General features: G+C 37.9%; 1 protein-coding gene across 1 annotated transcript; it reads left to right on the top strand.

Annotated features, from left to right (window-relative positions):
- The first annotated feature begins 9,198 nt into the window (after positions 1–9,198).
- Positions 9,199–11,025, top strand: LOC126594793 (uncharacterized). The gene is made up of 3 exons (XM_050261051.1): positions 9,199–10,017; positions 10,134–10,283; positions 10,415–11,025. Exons 1-3 carry the CDS (start codon positions 9,307–9,309, stop codon positions 10,706–10,708), a joined length of 1,155 nt encoding a protein of 384 aa, XP_050117008.1. The 5' UTR covers positions 9,199–9,306; the 3' UTR covers positions 10,709–11,025.
- The last annotated feature ends 480 nt before the right edge of the window (positions 11,026–11,505 follow it).

Raw genomic sequence — 11,505 nt, 5'->3', positions numbered from 1 at the left:
ACAAACTTAACACTTTCTGTTGTACCAAAGTCATCACTGATTTTGTGCATCAACACACGACATTTCTAGAAACTTAACGAAGGTACAATTCGTAGGAATCTAATAGATGGTATGCTAACAAATACTGCCAATGAATCAAAACTATTCTTGGTTTTCTAACTCAAAAGGGTTGGTAAAGATGACAAGATAATAGTAGTGGAATTGATGAGAAATTCTCTGGTGGTGCACAACTATCGATATTTTAGCCCTACTTCGAGGCCTTCAACTCATACCAAATTGGGATTTTTCTTAGCAACGAGGTTCTTTGTTTTAAATCTAGAGGTGGTCGCCAAAATGTTCTTCTAGAATGTCGATAAGTCGACTAAGTCACTCAAAACTTAGAAAAAGTTAACACATTTTTCGTGCTCGACGAGGTGGCAAGATTTGAAAATTAGGTTCAAGAACCAAGAATGCTTACATCACGCGTGTGATGAATGCAATACTACCCAAACTTATGCTCTGATACCAAACTAACACATCCCAACCCGAAATGTCCACCTGGACTCCAAATCAAGCTATGCTAGCCGACACTAGGAGGGTGACGAAGCCATAAGGTGTAGTGATGCGGAAAATGTGAATAAATGTAACCCTAAAAGTGCTTGAATATAAAAATGCGCTTGTGAGCAAGAATGAACTCATTTCACACATGATGCCAGAGCATAATTAAAGTACAATAAAGTATAGTAAAGTAAGATGTGAATTATATCATTGAAGGTAACCACTAAACCAAGATTTGCCAAGAATCCTCGTCGACACGAAAACTCAGACACTAAAACCTAAAAGGGCGAAAAACAAAGGTGAGTGGGCCTAAAAATTAAGTTTTATAAAAACCTTTTTGAAAACATAATAACCATTCACCGTAAAAGAAATATAGTTTCCAAAATAGATATACTACGTATAGTATGAAAATACTTACCATATGCAATACCTAAAAAATATGAAACTCACAAAATTCGTAAATAATCATATAACTTCCATCAATCGCAATATCTCATAGAAATAAACATATCACATTGAGTGCTCATTGACACATGCTAACACACAAGTTCATCCAGAAGTATTCTAACATGAATAGGACTGAGTGTATTACGCTCTAGTACTACAATCACGTGAGGATTGGCGCTATGGGTATCACATATGAGTCCTAATTGCCTATAGCAATCTAGGACAGGACTGGCACCTACAATGGATCCAAAGTGAGCGTACGGTACGATGTGAACATACATGTGAAAGACTGGCCCTGGCCTGGGCGAGTACTAACACCTGTGTAGCAAACGATGAGCAGATAATGCAAATATGATCATGCAATGGTAAATCGATAACTCAATAATTCATTAACCCTAGTCAATGAAATACTATTCATAACCGTAAATACCATTAAAACATCCGTACTATACGCATACATGTGCATCCCGTATGACATAGCATAACTTCATAATTTCTATCAATGAGCTAAATCTTGTAAATGTCACGCTAATCTAGGCGTGTTGTAGAAAACTCTTTATGAAATGTATAAATGGAAACTAACAATTATATATATATATTATATAAGAGAAAAGACACACTCACAACCACAAGTACTTATGATGTCAAATCCGTTCAAGCTTGGAAGGTCGGAGTCCCCGATAGTAATCGCACATAAACATAATATTGGGACCCATTAGTAAAACTCAATTAAAATGTTTGAATTTAGAAAAACGGACAGTAGTTTCGGAATCAACGCGTCGAAATACGCTAAAAATGGTTATGGGAAAAATTTGTAAAAGTCAATGAAAAAGTCAACTGAGATGCTCCAACAGTCAACTACATTAAAACTTTGAATTTTCACTAAATGGATGTCAAAAACAGAATCAGGACGTCGAAATTAGCCTATGAGGGTTTTCAAAAAAATTCCAAAAAAGTCAACAAAAGTCAACTAACTGTCAACAGTTAACTTTAACGGAATATTCCTTTAAAATCCCTAAATGGGTCCGGGTCAGCTGGTTCAAATCCGAGTTTAGATCCAGGCTTGGGCCTTTTTTTTTTTTTTTTTTTTTTTTGAAATCGGGCATGGTCAACTCGGTTGTAGGTTGCCAGATTCGGCCAGAATATAGGCAGCAAACTAGAGCTCCGTTCGAGCTCAAAACTCAAGCATTTTCAACGAAATAAAAGTCAAAATGAAGCCCGTGAAGTAATGGTTCGAAATATACCAATGGGAGACGGAGTCGTGGCTGGAAATGGCCTGCAAAATTCGAATGGTTCGTCGGAAAATTGGGGAGTATTTCCCCTAGGTATTTTTGCACCAAAACACATTCGTTTTTCACATGGTAACTCAGAAGCCAAGCCATCTCATCGAGGGAAAGAGAAATGATAGACCTCGAATCTTACCTAGGCCGTGAATGGTGGAGTCATGCTTAAGACAATTAACTCGAAATGGACCTCTCCTCAGTTCGTACATGCCAAAGAGTTTAGATATTTAGTAAGGGAGAAAGAGTGAGGGAACAAGAGAGTCATGATATTCACTGGTGGCTATGGTGGAGTTCACCGGGAAGGTGGTGCGTGGCAACGCCGTTGCAGCATCTCGGTCCTTGCCGGGGAAGAAGAGAGTGAGAGTTGAGCGTTTGAGAGAGAAGTGAGTAGGTGGCAGAAAATAAGTGGTCCAAGAAATTTGAAAGGGAACACGGAAGAAGGGGAAGAGTGAGGTGTTGACCCCATGGCCAGAAAATATTTTTTAAATAAACCCACAGAAAAATAATAACATAATAATATATTAATATAATAATTAAAAGAAATATATAAAATATAAAATAGTAATATTTTTTACAAAAGTATATTTCGGATTAGTAGTTCCGTAAAATCTTCATCGTAACTCCAATTTCGATTCCCCTTATGCTTGCGTGTTCGTACCGTCGAGTACTTTAAGAACACGATAAAATGGTAACTCGTACGCGTCACAAAAAGATGGTCAACGAAAGTCAACAATCTCGCCTCAAGGGTATTTTCATCAATTCATTCCTTTAAAATGAATAAAATCGTAAAATTATGGACGAGTTGTCACACTAAGCAGCTGTGTTATTACCAGTGTCTTAAATGCTGATAATATCGGCGATATTTCGCCAATATTATCGGTTTTTCGCGAGACCGATATTTTAATGGTTATCCAATTGGTTTTCATCAAAATATCGCGATATTATCGATAATATCGCGATATTGTCGATATTATCGCGAAATTTCGGAACTGTGCAAATCGGAGAAGAACGCCAGAACTTCTACAGCTCCGGCCGACTGTAAAAGAGCCCCCTAGACTCCGATCTAGGTATGAAAATGAAATAGAAGACGAAAGGAACATCTTTATAATGTCCGTTTGCCGTGAAACGGTCGGAAGTGTTCGGAAAGTTCGTCGACACCCATGGCCTTGCCGGAGATGGGTGTGCCTATTCCCGAGCCGATTTCATCCCAAAAACCTTGCAAAAACACGAGATAGAACTTCAATTTCACATCTAAGCTTCGATCTAGAACAGAAAAAGAAAAACCTGAAGCTTACCTAACCGGAGAAATTAAAGAAACTCGCGCGGAGCAGGTGCGATGGTGTGCATGTGGGTTTCGGTGCAGAGAGAAATGAGAGGTGTATGTGGGTCTCGGTGCAGAGAGAAAGAAGAGGGAGGAACAGAAGGCCGTGGTGTGTGTGTGGGAGAAGGGAGAAGAGAGATCGAGAGATCTGTGTGTGTGTATGTGTGTGGGAGTGGAGAATTGAGAGAAATTGAATAAACTCGCCAAAGTAGGTGCGATGGTGTGCGTGTGGGTCTCGGTGCAGAGAGAAATGAGAGGTGTATATGGGCCTCGGTGCAGAGAGAAAGGAGAGGGAGAAGCAGAAGGCCGTGGTGTGTGTGTGGGAGAATGGAGAAGAGAGATCGAGAAATCTCTGAGTGGAGAATGGAGAGAATAGAGAAGGATCGAGAGAGATAGACAAAGGTCTCTATGTGTCTGCATGTGTGATGTTTGTGTGCGTGCGTTGTTGTGTGCGTGCGTTGTGTGTGTGTGTGGGGTTCCTCCTATCAGGACTCAGGACACACTCAGGAACTTCTGACAACTTTTACAATTATTTTGACAATTTTAGACCATGGACAAAAATAATGGTGATTTCTTTGAAAAGAATCTAAATAATTCAAAGCGCAGACAACTTTTACAATTATAACTTGTACAACTTCAGACCATGGATGGTGGTTTCATTCAAAACCGTGTGCCACTGTGATATTCTTTCAAGAGGTGGAGTATCAGAGTCATTCAGAGCATTTTCGTTTCTTCTTCTTCCCTTACCCCTTTCAAAGCCATTCCAGATCCATTCCAGAGCTTGAACACAAAGGGTTCCATATTTAAAGTAAGTTTACAAACTTATATTTATATTATTGTAATTTATACAACAACAAAAAAATTTGTGTGGACTCGTATGTTAATTTTTTTTAAGTAATTAATACTTGCATGTTAGTTTTTGTAAGTAATTAAGTAATGTTAACAATTACATGTTAATTTTTTTTTAAGTAATTAAGTAATGTTGTATAATTATTCCCTAGGATAATTTTAATATGTTTAATGTTATTTATTATTTTATTAATATTAGGTTTTATTATCAAATTGGATTATTATTCATTAATATTAGGTTTTTTTTATTATCAAATTGGATTATTATTCATTAAATTGGATTATTATCAAATTGGATTATTCATTAAATTGGATTATTATTAAATTGGATTATTATCAAATTGGATTATTATTCATCACTATGTTTTATATTAGGATTATTTTTTTATCAAATTGGATTATTATTCATTAATATTAGGTTTTATTATTCCATATTATTTTTATAATTACTTAAATTTTTACAATCATTTTCTTTACTTCGTATTTAATTCTTCTGTAGAATAACTTTATTATTTAGGTTCTCTTATATAACTGTCATCACTACTATATTTTTTGGCCAAAAAATAATTGTCTAATTTTCATGAAAAATAAATATAGGTACGTTTAAGATGTCTAGTGGAGTTACTAAACGTGATCTAGCTTGGGAACATGGAGACCCAATAGACGGAAACAAACATGGCACAATTTGCAAATATTGTGGTCGGGTAATGAAGAGTGGCGGAGTGACACGACTTAAGTACTATCTTAGTGGATTAGATCCAGCAAAAAATGTCCAACGATGCAATAATGTCCCCCCAGAAGTGAAGGCATTCATCAGCACATTATTAAAAAATAAAAAACAGCAGGAGGAAAAGATAACACATGGAATGGAACATATTCGAGCTGGGCTACAAGGAGGAGTCATTGTCCAAGCGGTTGACAGTGATGATGATGACGATGAGGACGAATGTGATGATGACATGGGACCTGAAGAACGACGCAGTTTGAAACAAGCATTACGTGCCTCCAAACAGTCAGCATGGGAAAGAGAACACCTTCATAAAATTCCTAATAGAGCACAAGGTTCCGGGACAAGTGGTGGTGCACAAATGAGACGGGGAGGCAGTCTTAAAGAATCACAACCAACACCACCAATAGCCCCAAGTTTATATAAGTCATCGAAAGCACGTCAAAAGAGTGTTTGGAGTTATTTCACTGGAGGTAATGTGAAGGAAGGAATGGGGCGTCTAATTAGCAAGTTCTTTATCTATGAAAATGTCCCTGCTAAGAAAGCATCATCACATCATTTCAAAAATATGGTAATGGGATGTCAACAGGCCGATGTTGGAGTACAACCTCCCACTCCCTATGAGATAAGAAACAAATATTTGGATATAGAGTATAAAGACATTGGCGAGTATGTTAACAAGTTGAGGTCAAAGTGGGAAACTAATGGTTGCACAATCATGTGTAACGGATGGACTGGCCCGACTAGATTGTCTATCATAAACTTCATGGTATACTCCAAGGGAAAGACAATTTTTTTGAAGTCTGTTGATGCTTCAGACCATATAAAGAACTACAAGTATATTTACAAATTATTGAGGGATGTAATCATGGAGGTGGGAGAGCATAATGTTGTCCAAGTCGTGACCGACAACGGTTCTGCATTTGTCAAACCTGGAAAAAAGTTAATGAAGCATCATAATGTGTTTTGGACATCATGTGCAGCACATTGTATTGATCTCATGTTTGAGGCAATGGGGAAGAGAGAGAATGTTGCTACTGTGGTAAAAAGAGCTAGAACGATCACAAATTATATTTACAATCACGGTTGGTTGTTGGCAAAGATGCGTGAATTTTGCAAAGGAGAAATTATTCGTCCAGCTACCACTCGATTCGCCACCAACTATATTGCATTAAACAGCCTACTTAAGAAGAAAGCAGGGTTGAAGCAACTATTCACTAGTGATGATTGGGCGAACCACAATTTCAGCCGCTCAAATGCAAGTCGTATGATGGAAAGTATAGTGTTTGATCATGCTTTTTGGACTCAATCAGAACATGTGTGCCAAATGTTTGAACCTCTTTACAAAGTTTTACAGATCGCTGACACAGAAGTGTATCCTACTATGGGGGCAATATATGAGTTGATGCGTGTAGTGAAGGATTAATTGAAAAGAAAACATGGTGGAAGGTGGGTCATAAAGATAATTGAAGACCGATGGTATAAAACATTATACCACGATTTGCATGCAGCAGGTATAAATTATGTCATAATTTGCAATTCATTTCTTTAGTTGCATAAGTATTATTTCTCTTATTGGAGTATGTGTTTCTTTGAACAGCATATTATTTGAATCCTCGATACCAATACAGACCCGGTGTTGGAGATGATGGTACCCTTATATGTGCTGTACATAATGTATACTCTAAATTAGACCATACATCACCAGCAGTTGGCCAATTTGGAAATGAGGTACACAATTACTTAAATTATAATAATTACTTTGTTGGATTAAACTAACACGATTTATTGAATTCAGCTAACATGGTTTAAAAATGCAAGAAGAACTTTTGGAGAACCAACATCAGTTGCTGCTCGAACAAAAATATCTCCTAGTGAGTGTAAACATATTTCACGATAAGTTTATAATAGAATTTGTTGGAGTTATTAGGCTTATCAACATTGTTTTTCATTGTAGCTGAACGGTGGATCATGTATGGGACCGATGCACCAACTGTGAGAAAGTTAGCAATCAAAGTATTATCACAAACAACTTCCTCATCTGCTTGTGAAAGAAATTGAAGCACATTTGCACTCATACACGCAAAGCAAAGAAATAGGTTGGCTCATAGTAGGTTGGAAAAATTAGTTTATTGCTACTACAACATGAAGCTTTAAATTCGAGATAAGGAATCAGAAATAGATCATGTGGACCGTGGTGACCCACTAGATGTGTTTGATATTGTTGCTGAAGATGATGATACAGAGGGTAACCAACTTTATCAATGGATTAGACCTCTTCATTTAGATGATGATAAAGGCAACCCAGCTCTCAGAGTTGTTGAAGAAGCACGTAATGAAAGGATAAATGTAGAAAGAGTATTAGCGGAGGAGGTGGGATCTAGCAGCGCTTACTCTTTGGAAGAACTTTTGCGCCCAAGACCAAGAAACACTGGAATTCCACCTTCTTCCAATCCTACACAACCACAACATTGTGTTGATACTAATGATAGCTCTAGTACAAGATCAGGATGAGACTCACCTACCACCGGAGGTGGGAATGATGAAGGATATAGTGGAGCTGGAGGTAGTGGTGGTGGATATGGAAACTATGTTGAACCACCTCCCGGATTTATGAGCCCCTTCGCTGGTGAGGCAAACTTCAAGCATGCAACACAGGATGAGGACCATGGCAGTAGGCGGACAGGACCAGGAATTGGTGCCATAGGGAAGGATTATACTCGTACAGAAAAAGGCAAGGGGATTTTGTCAAGTCAAGAAGATGACTCGTTATCTATAACTTCAGACTCTGTTGGATTGGGAAATAGTAACTATGGTTATACTTATAACCAACCATTTCCATACCCTTCATATCCGATTCCTGTTGGGATGGAATCGAGTGACTCATGGAAACAATCTGAGACTCAATCTTCAAATGATTTTGCTTATGGACAAGGTCAACCAATCTCGGATCCATATGGGTGGCATGTTAACAATTACATGCAAAACTATTTTAGGGATTTATCATTTGATAACTACTCTTCACAATACAATCACTCTACACATAGAGATGATGAAAATAGTGAAAAATTTGAACCTCATAGGAACTCTATATGGTACTAAGTCACTCATGTATCTTACCATGCAATGTATAAAGTGTAAAATATTGTACTAATTCATTATATATAAATTATTATGGTGTGTTTAAACTTCTTTCATTAATTACTACATATTTCTACACTCACAATGTTTGCCAGCTCGCTATATAATCAACTTAATAATGTTAAATCCATCATGCAATGCATGTCCTTCCAATTTTTTGTGATAAACTAATAGATAATTGACTAAATAAACATCCTGCAAAGTTTCAATAAAAATTTTCAAGTTTTTCTTACATTTCCGTGATTTCCATATTATTTTTATCGATATTGATATTATCCCGATATTTCCATCGATATTTCCGTGTTTTCGGACTACCGATATTTCCGATATTATCGATATTTAATACCTTGGTTATTACTAGACTTTCTTTGACTAATGCTCAAATAAACAAACATCTCTTCGATGCCCGAGTTAAATTTAATGAATTTGAATTCAAGAGGTCGAGTTTCTTAACAGAAGAACCTTCTCAAGGTTAAAGGTCATGTTATTATACATTAGTAGGGTTGAACTTGAAAATGATTTTACTAGAGTATGATGGGCGTGCTGTGATTGGTTAGGTTGAGATCCATTATCCCACTCATCAAGTTAATTAACCGTTAGAGTTTGGGAGACGTGATAAGTGTTTGCCATTAAGAGTCCTGAATTTGAGCAATTTAGTACTACGGTCTAGTGATATTTCTTTTCATTTGTAAGTGAGAAGTTTTAGATTCGATTTTCGTCAAAGTTGAGTTTGAACCACATTATTGCTAGTTCATTGTAAAGTTAAGCTCACCTCCTCCCCTTAGTGTAGATAATATCATTTGTTAAAAAAATAAAAAATAAAAAAGTGTTCTGAATTGGAAAGGCTCTTAACCATACAAAGATCATGTAGAGATTTGTTACCCCATCACTGGATTCAAAAAACAACTCCCACCAGATCATGCCATATATGACCGTTGGGGATTAGAATTTTAAAACCACATCTTTCCCCACACAGCATAGTTGTGAACGCTTCAAACACCATGTCCACAAAACAAAGCCTCTCTCCTAAACCCCGAAACGCTCAAGCAGCCATGAAATCCGCCCTCTCATCGTCGCCGTCAATGACAACTACATCATCCTCAGTGAAATCGAGCACCACCACAGCCATGGACGATGACAGATCTGAAAACCGCGACAGCTGCTACTACCCAGGATGCCGGAAAGATGCCAACTGCAACTGCGAAATGTGCTTGGCCAGCATCAATGCCACTCTCGATCTCATGCCTTTCAGCATCCAGAAAAGCCCGCTCACCAAATTCTCATCTTCAAGGCCGAAGAACAACCCTAGTGTTGAACGCACTCCCATCTCTTTCGATGCTTCGATTTTGTCCACACCCACGTCGGGCTCTCCTTCGATTCCTGTGTCTCCGGAGCGTAAACCGGCCGCAAGATTGAAATCGAAGAAGAAGACTAAGAAGACGGAGAGAAAATGGGGTTTTGGGTGTGAATTCTGGAGATTGATTTTGGGTTTAAGCTTGGTTTATGTGGCGATGTGCGGGTTTTCTAAGATGGTTTCGGGTGCTTTGAAACCTATTCTGTCGCCGGAGATGGTGATAAATGTTAGTGAAAAATCTTGGGTTGTGGATGATATGAATGGCAGGCTGAGGTTCTTGCAGAAAGAAATGCAGGGTCTTGTTCCTCGGAGGGTTTCGAATTGCAGCTATCCTAGATCTATATGGGACATTAGTCAGGTACTTTGTAATCAAACTTCTGCTTTACAAGTTTAATCAGCAATTCAGCATTATTCGGTGATAAACTTGAAATGTCTGTTCCAAAATTCACAAACTTGTTAATGATGAAATGTTAGGATGGTTTGCTTCTGAGCTCACATTGCACATTGTACAAATCCGCAATCGAGGAGGTGAGGATATGGGGATGGCCTTTGCAGACTGCCGGGTTGCTCACGAGTGGGTTTTCTTCCCGGTCTTTCACAATCTTATCCGGCAGAGTCACAGAGGTAAAGCTGAAAACGTTTTTGCTAGATTATTTATGTTAATGTTGTATGGTCAGCCTTGAGGTGTTTCTGAGTTTTGTGTCATGCTGTACAAACATATACTATTTTCTTACCACATTGTTGTTGTTGAGAAGTGGTCGGATGGAAAGGTCGGCAGGTATGTGATTCGGAAGCCAAACAGTTCCTGGGTGCAGAGAAGTTGGGGTGCCTCAGCCGTGCAGCTAGATCCGAATACATGGATTCTTGAGTACCGGTGGAGCACGATATGTGATAACCAAAGATTGGTTTCAGCAGCACTAGCCTTTTTGAAGAATATGGTCTCAAGAATGCTTGGAAAGATGCAGCAGAAATTTTGGCTCTTATCTACTTTTGGCAACAACCAGTACCTTGAAACTACTGCAAATTACAATATCGAAATCCCAACCTAAAGAGCCCAGCGGACATCATTGGAGGTGCAATGTTTTCTCTCAGCAGATATCCGGACCTCATATCTTGTGAGAAGCTTCGAAAAAATGTCCCCTTGTTATGTTGTATTGTGGAACCGGTTGATGAGCTTAATTGTTAATCTAATCTCGAACTGTATATGTTCCCTAACGGTGTAATGTAATCGGGAAATTGTTGCTTTCCTGATCATGATTAACTAGCAACAAACTAGGCTCTGTTTGGCGTTAGGAATCCAGGTAGATAGTTAGTAACTCAAATTGTCCTAAATGAAAAAGCTTCATTCGCCTTTTAGCAAACGAAATATCTTTTTCAACACGACTTGTACCTGAAGAGTTTTTACCTCTGAAAATACTGCATTTGACCTGCAAATTTCCAGGTAATACAATTCGTGGGAAGCGTTTGTAAATATTAGAGGCGATGTAAGCGTTAATCAATCAAATGTTAGTCATCAGCAAGAACATTAGACCAGATCATTGGGATAGTTTTCTGATTGATTGAATTGAACGAATTTCGCATTCATGTTTTAGCGAGTAGAAAGAGATGTAATCTCAAACGGAGAATAGAGTTTATCAATAGTCTTTACAAGAAGAAAAACCATGTTTGTAGTGGTGAAACCTAGTCCCATATCTGACAATAATCTCTCTCATACACCTTTGAAGCAAACTTCATCAAAGTATGCCAGTCTTTGCAACTATGCGAATGCTTCAACCTTGTTTCTTACTTATCAAACCTTCCTCTTCTTACTTTATCAAAAAAAAAAAAAAAAAAAAAAAAATTGGCC

This window comes from Malus sylvestris, chromosome 13 (genome assembly GCF_916048215.2).
Source record: "Malus sylvestris chromosome 13, drMalSylv7.2, whole genome shotgun sequence".
NCBI classification, from domain to species: domain Eukaryota; kingdom Viridiplantae; phylum Streptophyta; class Magnoliopsida; order Rosales; family Rosaceae; genus Malus; species Malus sylvestris.
The sequence above is the reverse complement of the archived record's forward strand: the minus strand, read 5'-3'. Positions and strand labels throughout refer to the sequence as shown.